The sequence below is a fragment of the Leucopleurus acutus genome (genome assembly GCF_964270905.1).
Source record: "Leucopleurus acutus genome assembly, chromosome: 14".
NCBI classification, from domain to species: domain Eukaryota; kingdom Metazoa; phylum Chordata; class Mammalia; order Artiodactyla; family Delphinidae; genus Leucopleurus; species Leucopleurus acutus.
The window spans coordinates 2,924,931-2,942,430 of NC_139156.1; the positions used below are offsets into that span (position 1 = coordinate 2,924,931).

The 17,500-nt window shown below is 51.7% G+C and overlaps 1 protein-coding gene across 9 annotated transcripts in view; it reads left to right on the top strand.

The window, feature by feature from the left end:
• The window catches only part of EBF3 (EBF transcription factor 3), a gene marked incomplete at both ends in the record, with an annotated part of 114,231 nt that overhangs the window by 65,674 nt on the left and 31,057 nt on the right, over nucleotides 1–17,500 (top strand). For 5 of the 9 annotated variants that reach the window (XM_082855194.1, XM_082855198.1, XM_082855199.1 and 2 more), the window contains 2 exons: nucleotides 11,177–11,258; nucleotides 15,095–15,212. In XM_082855194.1, coding sequence (XP_082711320.1) covers nucleotides 11,177–11,258; nucleotides 15,095–15,212 — 200 coding nt within the window. Of the gene's footprint in view, nucleotides 1–11,176; nucleotides 11,259–15,094; nucleotides 15,240–17,500 lie in introns of all 9 variants that reach the window. The other 4 variants (XM_082855193.1, XM_082855197.1, XM_082855191.1 and 1 more) reach the window with 1 other exon arrangement.

Here is a 17,500-nt window from a genome sequence, read left to right on the forward strand (position 1 = left end):
CTAGTCGTGAAAAGGTGAAGGAAAGCTTTGCTGTGTCTTTTTTTTTTTAGAATTTTTTTTTCTACAGCACGTTCTTATTGGTTATCTATTTTATATGTATTAGTGTATATATTGTCAATCCCAATCTCCATCCCAATTCATCCCACCAGCGAGCTTTGCTGTATCTTTTCTTATCAGATGAGGAAAGGGAAATGTTTGTGAAACTCACCAGGGGTGTGCTTCTGGCGATTAGCTCCGGGGCGGGGGGGTGGGGGGGCTGCGCTGCGGAGGCCGTGGGTGGGTGTGGACAGAGCCCTCTGACCATGAAGTCCTCTGGAAGAGTCAGAGAGTGAGCTGGGATGACCCAGCTCAGAGGAAGGTTGGTCCCAAGTTTGTTTGCATCCCGGCAGCACCGGGGCATCTGCCTGCTCCCCACTGACGCCGCCATGAGAAGCCCTCTAGTGGGGACCGGCGGTACTGCGGGCCTCTCTGACATCAGCACCAATATTGTCCCTCTGGACCCCCAGCTCAGTGTGGAGCCCGCCCCAGTAGGAGGGTAGTGAAGTGGGGGGTCAGAGGGGCGTTCGGGGGCTTCCTTGGGGGTCCCGAGCACAGTGATGGGAACACGCTGGCCTGTCCACGTGCCCGGGCTGGACAGCAGGCAGGGGGGACACACCGTGTCCTTTGCAGAGAGCAGGCAGGGCCTTCCTGAGGATGCTAAGCTGCCTTGTCGGGATGGATGCTGGTTCTGTCAGCTTAGCCTCTTGGAGAGTTGCAGTTGAGCAGAACAAGCAGAGTGGTGCTGCCTGGAGGCCACCTCCACTCCTAGGGCTGCAGGGGGAGGTGGAGCCACTTTTCCTGGCCCATGTTTTCTGCTGTCACTCCCCCAGCCCACACTGTGCCGTCTGTAGGGTCCTGTGTACTCTCTGCTCACACTGGGGTTTTGATCATTCTCTACCTTTTTTTTTTTTTTGTAATTGCAGAATCATAAAATATTTTAATTTCAAGGTTAGCAATTTTCTCTTGCATACTTAATTTATAATTAGCTGGTTTATAAACCTGTTCTGTGAATATAATTTTACTGTTGCCAAATGTTCTTCATGAATAATTAAGGGCAAATCCCTATTTATCAAATTATTAATATACCTAATAGCCTTGTTTTCATAAACAATGCATTGGAGTTGGATTTAAAGAAAATCCTTCTCTGAGGGATCTGGTGTTTGGTTTCCACCACAGTGAGGACCCTCTCGGGGTGTCTGCACAGAGGGACACTTGTGCTGTGTTGATGTCACAGCCCCCGGCCTTCTTTCCTCCACAAAAGCCCAGGTATCAGTAGCTGGACAAACACAATGGCCATTCACCAGTGGGACTGGCCTCCTCGGCCTTGTGAACAATGTTGTTATTTGTTCCTAGCAGTTCAGGAGCATTTTTTGGAGGAAATGTAACAGATGAAACCATCCTTTCAGCCTTTTAAGATCTCTTTTGCCATAATCCTACCCCCATTAGCAGGGTACCGCTTTTCAAAGCGAGGAAAGCAACTTTTGCGTGCGAGTTTGGACATAAAAAGCCGTAGTCCCGGCCCTCCTGTTAGGTGACCTGGATCCTGTAGGATTCAGGTCCAGAAGACAGAGGCAGAGCGCAGAACGTGCTTCACCTGGGAAGGAAATGAAAACTCAGGCGGGGAGTTGGGGCGGTGAGGGTAACGCTCACCGGGCTCACGCGGCCCCGCCTACCTCAGCTCTCTTCAGTTTCATCCAGGACAACAGAGCTGTTTTTTCCCCTTGGACCGGCATCCAGATCACCTGCTCACCAATGGAAGGTTCCCAGCTGACGCCTAGCAATAGTTTGAACAACTGAAACAATAAGCAAGCCCACCATGCTAGTTCAGAACTATGCACTTAACATCAGACTTGTGGGCTGTATCAGTCAAGGGTCTCCGGCCTCCCTGCCGGGCGTTTTAGGGGCCGAGCATCTCTCGGGAGCGTGGGAGCCGGCAGCCCCGGCCAGGCGAGGGGTGGGGGTGGGGGTGGGAGGCTTTTTTGTGTTCGCTGATTACCATCCGCTGGGTTTCCAGTCCACAGCCTGGAAGGAGATGAGGGCCGCGCTTCTCTGTTCTTGGGGCTGCCATGTGTGAGCCCCTTGCCATGTGTGTGCGACGCCGTGTGTGTGATTCATTCCAGAGCAGTTTTAGTCCTCATAAAATATTCATTTTGCTTGTGCAGGGCCCTGTAATTGCCGTCTCTCACCCTGAATTATTTATGCCTTGCACAGGCTGACAAGGCTTTGCCATGCGGCCCTAGATGAATCAGAAACACGGGTCTTTGCTGCCAACAGCATCATAGTTTCACAAAACATGGCACCGGCGTCACTCTGGGCCGCCTCATCTCTAAATCCAGCTTTTCTTGATTTGACATTTTCTTTGCTCTTCCATTGTCTTAGGCAGGCAGAGAGGTTGCCTCTTAACTCGAAGCAGCAACCTTTCTCGCTCGCATGATAGCCGCTGTGCTCGAGACGGCTGATGTATCTTTATTGCCCTTACTTTTCTCATGCTCGGTAACAAGACAGTGCTTGGGCCCACTTTAAAGCCATATATTATACATTAGCGATAAAGTGATGCAAATAGTCCTGAATACTCTTCAAACAGATAGCGGAGATCAGCCCGGGTCTGACTGCTTGTCACAAAAACAGAAAATAAAAGGTGCCTGGGAACTTGGGCCGAGCCGCCCGCTCCCGGCTGTGGGCTGCACGCAGGCCCGGCCTGAGGGTCCCAGGTGGGGCGGGCGAAGCGATGCGGGCTCCCCACTCTCAGCATCGTACGTGCGTCTCTTCAGCATCCAGCCTCTTCCCCAGCCCGGGCTCGCCCCGACATCTCCGCCTTGCAGCCGGGCGCCCGCCAACGGGTATTTCCTTGTGTTTCTGCGGTGCAGCCTGAGAGCGCCTTTCTGGCCAGGGGGGGACACGGGTGTGCGCGATGCCTGCGCACCAGGACACGGGTACTTAGAACGCACCACGTCCAGATATTTAGGGAAACCACGTATCATGAATGCGGCGCTGGCAGGATGGAGTGAAACTCCTCCACGAACGTTTCCAAACTGGAAAGCAAAGACACCCAATCGGCTCGGAGTGTCAGGAGCTCTTGTTTCCAAGCTGAGACAATGACAACCTGCAGCAATTCCCGTGCAAAATTCCCACGTGACGAAGGGCTCTAGGAAAGAGAATCTGTGCAATAATATTCACACACAGGGCTGTGCGGAGGCGTGGGGAGCTGGGCAGGCGGGACCGTGATCTGAACACCTTGGTTCTTCCCCGAGCCACAGAAAGGGCTTAATTTACGGCTCCTGGCTCATCAACAAAGGGAGGGGAAGGGGGAAGGCTCGGTGCTGTTTCAAGTAATGGATGACCCGGACACACATTTCTCTTGTATTTGTTGACACGCAGGAGTAATGAAGGTAAAGCTTTGCACACATGTGCCCCTCATTAAGCTGCATTACCTGCATTAAAACTAATAATTGCCACTGAGAGCTGGGCTCCCATTAATCATTTATAATGTTTTAATAAGTTTTTAATCAGGACCTAAAAGGCTAGAGAGGCCGGCGTAGGCAGGTTCGACACTGGTGTCCTGTGTGCACGCACAGGCCTGATTTAAAATGTGATTTTTTTTTTTTATTAATAATTCAGCCCACGAAGATGATGGTTCTTAATTAAGCAAGCTGGCATGGACGAGGAAAACGTGTGTCTGAATAGGAAAACACGAACAAGGTCTCTCCCACTTGGAGATTGGGGGGGAAAATAAACCCCAAACAAAAAAACCTCGTGTTTGTTTTGAGGATGCTCTCCGCTGCCGACAGAAATCAGAGTGGCAAGAAGGGCGATCCCCTTATCTTCAGATCCCTCCAAACGCACGCCCGTTCGGTGGGAGAGGTTTGAAACCCTAAGTTCGGATAAGCATAGGCACTTAATCTCTGCACACGAAGTCTCTGTAAAAGTCTCCCCTGGAGCTGGCAACAAGTCAGGGGGTGCATCTGATGTGAGACAAGTGATGCTGGCATTTTTCTTAAATAAGGAGCTTCGTGATCAGAGCTGGCAAATAGAGAGCAGTGTCCAGAGGGAGTGAGGAAGCTGTTTTAATGAGCCCGCAGCGAAAGACAAAATACAGACTGATTGACAGGGCGAATGATCTGCTGGGGAAATAATGTCAATGCCGCATCGCCCATTAGAAATAGAGAAATAGGTAAAGGGGGAGAAAAGAAAGATAGGCACTTGAAACAAGAACCCTGGTGTAAATATAGCGCACTTCACATTTCTTTTGTGTTGTGCGGTTGACTTCTTTTAAACAGATAACCTTATCAAAACTATCATGAGCTATCAGGAACAGTTACAGAAAATACTAACTAGAATCCTGACAGCAAGCCAGGGAGGGTAACGGAAAAGCGCAGAGCTTGGGCACGCATTTGCTTCGAGAACGTCTACCTGGGTTTTACTTATCTGAACACATTAAAGCCACCCAGAAAAGTTTAATGCGAGTCGTACCCGTTTCTCCAGAAGGAGGGCTCGGCAGGATCTGTCATGGGCGTGGAGATGGAACTGGCCGGCAAAGCTATTAAATCCCATCAGATCTCCTTGGCATCATTTTAATGAGAATCATTGCACAAGTACAAGATCACGGTATCTGTAAGTGCCTCTTGACAGCCGCTGCTGAAATTGTGATGAAACGAAAAACCATTATAGCAGAAATTTAGCGATAAGGCTCTTTGGAGGGACGGTGGGGCCTGGTGTGGCTGTGGACCTCGAAGGGTTAATTTTCTAAACCTAATAATGTTCGATAGTGAGGTATTTGTCAGGAGATAAAGAAGTGATAGAATCTGGGAAGTGGGTCCCTTGGCGATTGTAGTACAAATATTGTTAATGCGGTGTGGTTACTACAGCGAGGGAAAGTAAAATAGCCCCGGTCCACTAGAGACAGCCTCTGCTACAGTAGAGCAGGAACCTCCAGACAAAGGCCAGTAATTGTTGAACCGCGAGTCAAGCCGTGGATATCTTCAAATCCTCCTCCATCTGCATTTACATGCAGGATATCGTGCGTGCCGGGGGACGGCGCCCACGGGGACCAGGAACCCGCAGTGGGGAGCCGGGCAGCCCCAGCCCTCTTGCCCGGGAGGGAGGCCCCTCACAAAGGCCATCTGGGCCCAGCTGTAAAATTCAGTCCCGTCCCCACTCTGGCCCCTTCCTGATGACGTCATGCAGGCACTACAAGTATATGCGACCCATAACTTGAAATGCACAAGAATTTAATAAGTCTGGTGTTAAAGCAATTTGTCATGGCATATTTGAAGAATAAATCAGACTAATGGAGCAGATTTTCCCTCCCGTATGGCATTACAGGACGTGAGCCCAGTCATAGCTAATGGCAGGAGTGGGAGAAAAAGAGAGGCCTGACATTAAGACCCTGGCAGTTTGGAAATCCGATACGTATTGACCTGTGTACTATCTCAGTGCACAGATCTGATGTCAGCAGAGTGTACTCGTGTATAGGAACTGCTCATTACAGGTTTTCTGAAGGAAGCACATTGTCTCTGAGCCCCAGAAGCCGATCGGCTAGGATTGCTCAGTAATCAATACCGCAGCGACTGATGGCCCGGCGCACACCACAGCTGCGGCCACTGCTTTCAGGGACTTCCCAGTAATTAGCCGGGACTTGGAGGCAAGCACTCCACCACCGGTCACTTCCTTATCAGTCAGGGAAAAGTCTCTTAAAGGCTCTATCTTTTAATTTGACTCTTTTGCTATTTCCCTTCAAGAGGGCAGTAGCGGCCCCAGCGACCGACACCCCGAGAGGGGCCGCTGCCCTGTGGGGCTTCTCGTCCCTTTGGACGGGGACCTCCTCCCTGTGGTGGCGAATGGAAGCGAGGTGGGCGGCACACGAAGTTACCCACTTTCAGGGGAACGGTTCAGCGGTGTTCAGCCCGGTCGCAGGGCTGTGCAGCCACCACCGTCTTCCTTCCGAACATTTCTGTCACCCCCCAAAAGGAGACCCCGTGCCCATCAGGCACTTCCCCAGCCCTGCAGCCCCTGGCAGCCACCAGAGGGTGGCGACTTTCCCAGCTGCGTCTTCTGGCCGCTTCTCTCTACTCACTCTTCCTTGTCAAGGTTATTAGTATGAAAAGAGCCTCCTGGATTTGCGTCCTGGATGCAGTCACTAAAGATGTGGGGGCTCGATCGGGAATGGGGTCCCTGCCCTCCCGGAACCCCGGAAGCTGTCAGCGCCGTGATTTACACACAAATGCTCTGGGAGTTTTGATGGGTGACGTGGAGGCCTATCCAGTGGCATTAGTTTGCTGCTTGTTAAGAGCTCAGCCTTAAGGTGGAAACTCGGGACCTCCAGCCCTGCCCCGGATACCAATACTTTTCGACCCTGGACTCAGGTTTCCCACGTCACTTGTGATCGAGGGCCAGGAGAGGAGGCCGTGGCCGCTCGGACCGAGGCTGGGCTCACATGCGGGAGGGGCTGCTGGAAGCCGGAGCTCTGTCCTGGGTGTGCCTGTCACCCGTGCTCAGGGGGCCCACCTGGGTATCCCGGCTTGCAGCCTCATGGCCCTGAAGCTTGCGGTCACTCCTGTTTCCAAGCACCCGCAAGACCAGGCCCCGAGACAGTCTAAAACTCGACAGTTAAAAAAGTTTTTTTAAATCTCTGCATATAGTGTTTCCTGAGATGCTGCTTGCGAATAGGTAGTTTCAGACATGTGATAGCCACATGCAAAGGACAGCCGTTGTGACAGCTCCAAGTTTCCTTTTTCTCCTCAATCACCAGGGTGCGCACGCCAAGCCCACTGCATTTCTAAGGAGACAATCCATTTCTCCTTTGACCAGAGGGAAAGAAATCATTATTACATGATTAGTGGCTTCGGCTAGGTGAGGAACGGCAGTGGCAGGGAAGGCGGCGAGGATGAGTGGTATTAATTACCTAACGCTTGCTGGCAAGATAATTTTATCAGTGATTTGGCCATTGGTAAGTTGCAGCTTTGGATAAGAGTGGGCAAGTTCTTAGCTACTGGAAGCAGGAGGGAAGGGGCCGGTGTCAGAGGAGATGCATCTCATCAGCTTTTCTCTGACAAACCAAATTCGTTCCTTATGTAATTGATAGCGGCCTTGGCCAATTACTTCACACATTACAATACACAGAGGCCCCCTTTACAGGTTTTGCAGGGCTGTAATTAGCGATGCTAATGCCCCCTTTATTGGCCCTAATATTGCTGAACACCTTTTGCCATCCTGGAACCCACTAGAGCCCCATGGCCTGTCAGGACCGCTGATTATTGAGAAGGATAGCTTTAATCAAACATAATTGCAGTTAATTTTTCTCTCCTGCTCTCTCTTGCCAGCGTCTAATGCCACGGACTCCTTGATATTCCATTAAATTACAATTAAACAGCCTCCTTTGTTTCTGATTGTCCTGAACAACACCACAAAGTTCTGTAGCCGCTTAAAGGAGAGTGTTTGGTCCTAATTGTCTGCTGGCCCACAAAGGGCCAATTTACACAATACCCATGTAGAATTTAAACAGTTCATAATGTAATGGATATTACACAGGAGCCTAACACTACAATTAAAATGATTTTCATCAGATAGAGAAGCCCTGGTTAATCAGCTTCATAAAAGTAAATATAAATGAACTAATTCATAGCTTAAACACACAGAAGGGGAGCAGACTTTGAAATTCGTTACTGAGGTGAGGGCTTGCCCCTTATCGCGTGATAAGCCCCCGGAGTGGGCTCCAGCTAACACGGTCAGTCCTGCCGTTCGAGCCCCGCTGAAGGTGCCCGTGTCCTGCCGCTGAGCACTTCGGGGGGCACTGGCATTATTGGGGAGGGTGCTGGCACAAATGCCACCGAGACCAAACTGAACTTCCTGCTGAGCATAACTGTCCCTGCAGAGGGAGGGCGGCCTTGGAGTCTCCAGCTCAGGCTCACGCTTTCAGTGTCTGGACCCAGCAGCTCTCCCATCCCTGCCTCCCAGATGGAGGGCCCCTGGGCCCATCTTCACAGGATGCCCCAGAGTCGGGAGAGGCAGCCCGTTGTTACCAGCTCTCCTAAGAGCGAAGGAGATCACCCACGTGGCTTCTCTGCTGATCCCCGCGCGCCCTAAAAGAGGAAACCTGACTTCCAGAGTAATGAGATCACACCTTCCCCCCTTCTAATCGCTGCTGAGAACTTTCCAGGATTTTGTGCGCCGTTTCCGAGCGGAACGTTACTGGGGAGTTCCGACGGATGTGTAGCCGTTTGCCCTGAGCTGCTGCTTCCCCTCCTGCCTGGGAGAAACAAGGAAATAGAGCCCATATTTCAAGCTTGATTTACTCTGGTACCTACTGTGAAAGATGATGACTCTTTAGGGAAATAAAGACAGGGTCAGGGAATTAGTGTACATAATGGTCATTTTGATGATGGGCCAACAGATGCAGCCGGGAGCACACTGTACACAATTAAGCGTAATGTACTAATGACAGGTTAGAGTTTTTATCGCCTCTTTGCCATCGAGCAGCAAATCCATGGTTAGCAGTAATAAAGAGTTTATTGGTGTTGAAGCCAAAGATTTTCTGCCATAGGAAAGATTTTTCCTTTCATAACAAGAGTATTAAATCGTCTGTGTACCAGACTCTAGAAGTGAGATATGTAAAGTGCCTGTCAGACATTTCTTAGAAAAAAAGCCAATTAAAGGGTAATTGAGTAAAGGATGAGAACCACCGTTTGACTTCCCGCGTCCGCATTCCTTCCTCACCCTACCCGCACGCCCCAAGGCCAGCGAGCCCTCGCTAGCAGAGGCACACGCTCGCCCCGGATGTGACGGTGCGCGGGGTCGGGAGCCACGCGCTGGCTGGACCGTGCCGCCCACCTCGAGGACGCCTGATTGGATCCTCGAGGAACCGAAATGAGGGTGAAAGCTAAGCGCAAGGCTCCTCTCCCTCCATAAGGGCCCAACCTGCGTCCGTTTCCACGCACGTTGGGCCTTATTTCGTGTGTGTAATTGGGGCCCGAGTGCCCGGGAGGGATCCTGCTCTGTAGGGCCGTACGCTCCAGACCTGCAGGTCTTTCTAAGTCCTCTTGCTGCTTTTTGAGAAACTTTGAAAAGAATCCTACCGTTGCCTACGCACCCAAAACGTGTAAGTGTGTGTGTGCGTGCACACACACCCAGCTGCTCCGGAGCTGACCCCGAGATGCTCGGGGTGGTGAGGGGGCCCAGCGCCCAACTCTGCCCATTTCTGCAGCTGGCGGTAGTGAAGGCCCACGGGGGCCAGGCCGCTCACGCCTACAGTGACCATGCCCGGCGAGGGCCGTTCAGGCTCAGTGCCCGCTCTGCTCTCCGGGAGGTGAAAGGGTGAGAGCTGGCTAAAAAGACATCACGGAATTGAAAGAAACCTCCTCTGGAGGGGGCAGAAATCAGAGCGCACAAAAGCTCCCCCCGTCGGCTCCGTGCAGATGAGCGGCTCCGGCCGGCGCCTGCCTGGAGATGAGCTGGGTGGTAATGTGAGGCGTAATTGCGCCATGTGGCTGCCCCCAAAGTGAGAACCTAATTGCCTGACAGGACGATAACTTTGTGCCGCCCTCACCTTGTTAGGCCCTCACGCGGTTGGGCGCAGGGTGGCCGCAGGTGCGCTTCATTTCCCTCGCTGCGGAGTGCGTGGGGCTTAATTGCACCATGGTTGTTAGAAATTGGTGGGTGGACGGCCGGGCAGCCTCCTGTATGCTGACGGCAGATGGTGTTCAGAGGCGCGGCGAGCTAAGTGTGTAGGTGAGGCGAGTTAATAAAAGATGTAAATTCTGGCCTAAAATAGTGAGGCCGTGCGGAATGTAAGGAAATTAAGTGGCCACTATTCTTTTTCCCATCAGTCGGCTTTTCCTCTGCCCCGGTGGAAAGTCGTCCAGGGTATGTTGGGAATGCAGCTGGAGACATGAATCTCGGTCTCCCAGATCTTTGTATTTTCTGATATGATAGTCAGCTGCAAGGAACCTTGACTGTCCGCTTGAAGTCAAGGAAGTCGTGTGAAACTTCATAAAAAATGAGTCATCAACCAGTAGGACAGAGGATACTTGGAAAGAAGATAGAGGAGACGTTTGTCGATAGCCTCATGGACAGGGTGTCAGCCCAGAGGCCCCAGGACGCGGGCGGCCTTCTCCAGACGAGCCGAGCTGGTGCGGGGCCGAGACCCCCTGTTCTCCCGTGGCTGGCGGTGCAGCCAGGCCTCCCGGGGTCCACGCGTTCCTGTTGTGAGCCAGAGCTCCCATGTTTGTCACAGAGCACGCGGGAATGGGGAGGACAAGGTGATGATGTTTCTGTCACAGCATCTCAACGCTCTGTCAGGACCCCTGAAACGTCATGAACGTCAGAACAAGGCCAGGCCTTGGCGGGAAGCAGAAACAGCTCTGCGACTAGCCTCCCCTCCAACCAGGGCAGCGCCTGGTCCCCTCCCCCTAAGCGACGGTTTCCTTGCCTCATGGTGGGGGGGTGGGGGGGGCCTTGATCGGTCCCTTAAAACCACACGTAGGTCCCTTAAAACCAACGACTTCATAGAAGTCGTTGCTGCCCTTGAAACAGCACCCCAGATCTTCTCTTAAGAGTCATACCTATTGTAACTTGAAAAGCCCATCTTTAAAATCGTGTTTACCTAGGCAGTGATGGTCCCTGGGCTTGAGTTGCCAGGTAGAATTCAGCACGTCTAGTTAAATTTGAATTTCGGAGAAACAATTTTCTTTTTAGGATAGGTATGCTTTGGGACAGGCCTAGCCTAAAAAATTCTTCGTTGTTTATCTGAAATTCAAATTTAACTAGGCATCCTGTGTTTTTATTTGCTGAAGCTGGCAGCCCTCTCTGGGGTGGACAGGTCCCCAGTGATTAATGGTCACGCAAAGATCCAGGTGAGAAATGGCCAATTTAAGTCACGGTTGTTATGATAAAGCTTGGAAACCCCCCGTGTCCAGGCAAATGTAAGTCACCGCTTCCTTGTGTGGAGATCTTCCACAGTGGCCAGTGGACCCAGAGGTGCCTGCCTGGCCTCTCCGAGTTCTCTCTCTCTCCCTATCGCCCCCTACGGGGCAGCCAGCAGGTGGTATGGGGGTCGGCTCCCCATGCGAGAGTGTCTTTCAAAAAAAGTCTGTGTCTTTTGTCTGATAACCCTAACGAATATCCATTTTTTGTATTTTTATAGATTCTTTCTAAAGTTTTTCCTCAAGTGCAATCAGAACTGTTTGAAGAATGCAGGCAACCCTCGGGACATGCGAAGATTCCAGGTACACGATTCTGGACCGCGGTCCGGACTTAACACTGTGAAAGTTGTATTCCCTGCAGTTGCAATTGTTCGGAAACCAACCTTTAGTTCTCAGGGGCTTTGGGTGCAAATGAGCCAGGATGGGCTCATTTGAAAGAACATTTAAATCGAATGCTTTAGAAATGGTCTGGCACCCCAGTCCGCCAGAGTCATGGAGCCCAGTTGTGGCCCGTGACCAAGTGAAGCTGGCTCTGGAAACGTGACCTGCGCTTTTGCTCTGATGACAGGGTGTGCCTCTGCCTCCTGGGGCAGTGCACACCGCCCTGGCCCTCTGTGTCGGGCTGCGGGGTACCCCGAAATCAGAGTGATCGGGGCTGTGGGTTAAGGTGGAGTCTGTCTTACATTCAATCATGGTGAGTCCGGTGGGTGTGTTTCAAAATGACTGTTTCAGGATTTTTGCAAGTAGAGTCCTCATAAGGTTAGCATCTCATTTCGTCTGTTTCCTCAGTTGCACCTCGCTCTTCATGCTTGTTCACTTGGTTAGACTTTGGAGCCCACGCTGAAGCTCTTCCTTAGGGATGGATTGATCTGTGGTAGGGGAGGACCGCTAGGTAATATATGGGGTGTACTCAGGACTGAGGGGGCTGCGCCTATTCCACGCAGGCCTCTACCAATTCCAGAATGTCTCCCCAGCTCAGCTTCCCTCCCCTGAGGCTGGGCTGTTCTCGCCTCCTTAATTCCACACCTCGGAGCTGGACCGCGTTCCTGAACCCAGGCTAACGTTAGTCCTCTGGTTAGTTATCCTCAGATCAGAGGATTTCCTCTTGAGGAGAGGCGTGGAGAGCCAGTTGGGCTCAGGGATGAATTCTGAGGCAGTCATGGTCTTCTTGCCTTTGTTTGTGAACGACTAGGAGGTGACTGCGGGGTGAAGGGTGCTCAGCAAACATGATGGATTGTTCTGCTGATTTTAGTTGTAAAAATATCTGGGCTGGGATCCAAAACCAGGTGGCTCCTGGTCCGTACCCACCAGAGAAGAATTTGGGAGCTCACTGCTAGGCTGGATGTTACCAAATACTTCTTCTGTGGGATTTAGGCTAGTTTACCATCAAATCACTCGAGGCTTTTTCTTAGAAATGTAAGTTATGCTTCAGTCTTCAGGCGAAATGTGACATCTGTCTTGACATCCAACCAGCCAGTCAGAGCGGTGGAGCCGCTGGACCCGCCGACAGCCATGCCCTGACCCTGGGGGCGGCGTCTCTTGCAGACAGTGGGGCGGGCTTCCGCTCCTCTTGTGCGAGGCTTCACGTTGGTCCATGGAGCAGAGTGGAGGTCACACACTGGCTCGCCAGTGGCTGAGGCAGCGTCAGTCGCAGGTGGAGCCCGCAGTTACTAGAAGGACTTCCTCCCTCTCTTTAGCTAATCTCTCTGCCTCTCAGGAGGTTTAACTGGACTTAACACTAGATCAGGGCTTACACGACGTTTCCAGCGGGCGCCACGATCTCAGCACCTTTCTGTAGGTGCACCGCAGGGCTGGCCCGGCTGAGAAACAAACACAGCTTGTCTGCTTTCTCTGCTCAGCTACGCTTTTCCCTTGGTGACTGACCTATATAGAGACGACGGAGCAAAGACAGTGTCCCTTTTTTTTTTTCTTTCTTTTTTTTTTTTTTTTTTGCGGTACGCGGGCCTCTCACTGTTGTGGCCTCTCCCGTTGCGGAGCACAGGCTCCGGACGCGCAGGCTCAGCGGCCACGGCTCACGAGCCCAGCCGCTCCGCGGCATGTGGGATCCTCCCGGACTGGGGCACGAACCCGTGTCCCCTGCATCGGCAGGCGGACTCTCAACCACTGCGCCACCAGGGAAGCCCGACAGTGTCCCTTTTTATTTTTATTTTTACCCTTTCTTGTTTCTTTAACTTTTCACGGGCTAGGAACGTAAAGAGAACCAAGTCTGCAGCTCGGGGTTAGTCCTGTGTCTTTGCACCCCATTTGGGGGAAGTGTCGGTAGAGGTCCCCCTGCACCCAGGGCGGGGCCTGGTGGACAGGCTGCCAGGAGGGTGCCTTTGTGACCCCAGCAGCCCTGCGTCCCCTGCGTAGAGGCTGCCAGGCGAGTAGTGGCCCCAGAGTGGGGTCAGAGCCACCCCTGCTAGGGCAACGGAGATAGTTGAGAGAGATGATGCTGAGACGTCTGAGCCTGGACCCGGGGATGCTGTGGTGGCTCTGACATTACTTTGAGGCCCAGAGGGGCCTGATGTTGTGGAGACTTTAACGATCTTGGCAATGCCCACAGCCAGAGAGAGTCATCTGGGAAGGTGTCCCCTTCCTTTGCGGGGCTGTGGGTGCAGTGGGTACTGGTCCTGCTTCACGGGCTTCTTGTGGGGCCTGAGATTTTTATAAAAAATCAATTACTCCCTGATATATTAACATATAAGTGTGCAGCTTTGCTTTTTAAAAAATCGTATTTATTTACAATCACTTTTACGTATCATTTTTTTCTTAACTAGTAGACTTTCTTTTTGAGAGCAGTTTTATTTAGGTTTACAGAAAAATTTCACAGAAAGTGAAGAATTCCCATGAGCCCCTGGCCTCCCCTCCCCCCGACTCTCCTCTGTTATTAGCATCTTGCATCGGTCTGGCTCGTCATTAACGGAGGTCCACTGTAGCTGTGGCTTTGAACTCACCATACGTGGCATGCCTTGACGTGTGCCCACCCTCCTGCCCAGCTTTTCTCCGTGGGGTCGTGGTTCTCTAGGTGGTACCAGCCCTCTCCACTGCCCAAACGTGGCAAAGAACCGGGCTCTCTCCACCCCAAATCCAGGCTCCAGCCCCCAGGTCCTGATGTAAGACCCAGACTGAACCTGCGCTCACATCTGTGCTACCCCAGCTATTCTGGAAATAATGCAGTATACAGACCCGCCTCTGTCCAAGGAAATGCTCAAGGCCGGTGTAATTTCCTATTTCCTGGGTCCGTTAGGTGGGGGGTGCCAATTCTGGGGTGCTTGTTCCAAGCTCCCCTGGGAGGACGTCTGGGGTCCTCAAGGCCGTCCCTGCCAGTGTGACTTCCTTTTTTACTTCTGCGAAGCACTGAGCATGTGGGGGAGCCCGGCCCCCATCTCTTCCCCGGCCACCCCCACCCCGAACCTGGACCTCAGGGCCGCGCCTTTCCCTCCAACAGGATCACACGCCCTTGGTAGAGCAGGTGCTAGCCATCCTCGCCATCCTTCACCATGAACTTGAGAAAGGGTACTTTCCCTGCACTGAAACCATTTTATTCCTATTCAGCTCGGCCTTTTCAGATGCAAAAACGTTCATTACCAGATGTTGGACGTAATTGTGACATTGACCCAGGGATCATCTGATGCTAGGATGTGGGTAGCAGAAGGAGCTTCTGATTTATGAAGCCTTTTTTTGGGAGGGGGGCAACTCTGAATCCTCACAACTCTTCCGGAAGGACAGTCTCCAGTGAACTCATTTTAATTAGATAAACTATCCCATCAATATGTGAACAGATCAATCAAAATAGCTTTAAAGTGAGTGGCTGGAGGGGTGTCTCTGAAGCTAATGGTGAGAAGAATATTTCTGTGGATTGAATTCACTTGTTAGCATAACAGGAGATTAAACTGTAATTAGCGCAGCGGGTCTGGAAGAGAAGCAATCGTGAGTCACAGCAAAACTGCCCACACACCCCATTAGCCAAAAACGCTGTGCGCGCACGTGGCCTCGAGGGGGATCCGGGAGCAGGAGTGGGTGCCCGGCTCGAGACCTTGGGGGCTGGCTTGCCGGGCACCCCTGAAGGGGCCTGACACCTGGCAGGGCCCCACCTCCACCTCCGACTCTGGTTTCACCTGCGCTTGTCTCTGCAGGTTGTCGTGTCGACCACGGTCAACGTGGACGGCCACGTGCTGGCCGTGTCTGACAACATGTTTGTGCACAACAACTCCAAACACGGGCGGCGGGCCCGCCGCCTGGACCCGTCAGAAGGTACGGCCCCTTCTTATCTGGAAAATGGTAGGCACATGCTACATGCCTTTTTTTTTAATTTGCGATGCTTCCTTCTCTTTGTGCCATCCTTTCTGTTGATTCACGCCCAGTTGCTCCCGCCAGCCCCCCTCGGGGGTCAGACCCCCGTCCCTGGGACAGAGCCCCCCGCCCCGGCGTCCCTCTCCCCTCCCCACCTCACCTGCCATGGCCCTCACTTTATTGGTTTGTCTGTGTCTAAGCTTTCTTTTGCTGAGCGCTTTTCCTGCAGTTTTAACGTATTTGGTTTTATTTTGGCTTGTCTAGCCCCCATCCGGCTCATCCCCAGATGCTTTGGGCACCTTTTGGTGGGCGCTCACATCCTGGTCCCGTGAGCCTGAGCTCATGGACTTCAAGGACCTCCTGGCCCTCCATGGAGAGCGGACGTGTGTGTGTGTGCGTGCGCGTGCGTGCGCACGCGCATGGGTATTCACACGTGGGGGATGGGTGGAGGGGGTGAGGAAAAAATGGCATAAAATGTTGCTAACCAAATGCTTTCAAGTGATGGACTGCTTGTTAAAAGAGAAGAATTTCGATAAGGGTGACAGGCAGGCAGGCGTGTAAGTCAAACTTCAGCAACACACAGACCCTGGGCCTTCGCAAGTCGCCCTGTCACCAGCTCCGTGCGGACGCGCGGGTCCCGCCACGTGTCACCTCCCCTCCAACATGAGGTCCTTTCCTCTCTAAGACATTTCACGAAAACCATGAGATTCTGACCAATACGAATTGTTGGGAAAGTAATGTGAGGTTTTTTTGTTTTTAAGTGAATTGCAAACAAAACAGCATGGTTAAATTCTTTAGAGCAAAAGAACCCCTAAAACTAAGCAGTTAGAAGACACATCCTCTAGACTGAGGTCTTGGATTTAGGGGCCGCCCGTGAGGCAGACAGACATGTACACAGGAAAATGAATGAAGCCCGTGCAGGTCATCAGAATGAAATATGATTCAGACATAGAAACTGGAAGACAATTTGTGAATCTGCTGCGGTCCACAAAGTAAACGAATTTGTTTTTCTACATTAATGACTAAGGTGTAAGAGAACAAAAATATAATAACTAAAGGTCGCCCTGGGTGCCAGGGTCATTAGAATCTGTGACGTACTGTTTACCTCCTTCCAGTGCACTGAAGGTAGGTGTGTGTTTCGCTTAGTAACCATCACTAATGAGGTTCACAATTAAGAAGGCTGGATCCCCGTCCTCGGCGCCCCGCTTCCCCAGAGAGCCAGCGCTGGCAACGTGATAGGTTCACGAGACCCCCGCAGCCCTCTGGTGTTAGGTTGTAGCGTGGGTCCGACATCAGCCTCCTCTAATGAGCTATTATGATCTGAGCAAAGTACAAGTATTTGTTTTTGTAAGTAGCATGAAAAAGCGTTTGACTGTAAGCAGAAAATATAGCATTTAGAAAAATAAAGGCCACTCGTGGGTGCCTTGGAGATAAAACCCAGCTAATCAAAAGCTATTTGCAGACGCAGTCTCGCTCGAGATTATTTTAGGTTTGTTTTTCAGTTTTTTTCATCAGCGTTTAAACCAAGTCACTTTCTTGCAAGAGATTGAAATATCTTACCCAGTCCCCCCGAATGACTCATAATTAAACGATGCAAATAGGTGACTGAGAGCTGGCACATACAGGTCTTTGAGAGGGAGGCGTTAGTCATCAGTGGGGACGTTTTGGTTTGTTGCTCTGTAATTAATGCCCAGCTCTCAAGAGCCCTACAGAATATGACGGGGTGCTCTCTGGGATGAAGAGGGATGCTTCCTCCACTTACCGAGAGGGCTGACGCTTAGGAAGTTCATTTTAGGGGCTGGATGTATCACCCCCAAAGCCCCTTTTCTTCCTTCTGCCTGGTTAGTTCACGTCTTAGGGGTGGATGCTGGCTTTGCTCCGGTCCCACATTCTTTAAGGAGAAAGTGCCCCTGTAAACCGTCGATCTGGGCTTCTGTGCAGCCTCTCCTGGCTAGCACCTCATTATCCAATCATCTAATATTCACCAGCAGTGTGTACACACTCGCTGATGGTTTCCAAGTAAACTAATTCCCCCTGCTGCTGCGTGGATGTCTGCCATCGCGTCCTTTGAGCTCACAAAAAGCAAGGCAGATTATTTACAGTATTGAACACAAGCGAGGGGAAAACAACCATTCTACCTTCCAGCACGGCCCAGAAGAACTCAGGCTTTCATTTTTTTTTTTTTTTCCTTGTCACTTGTCCCCTCATAAACGACTCCAACCCTGATTAAACCTTCCGTGAGCCCTGCC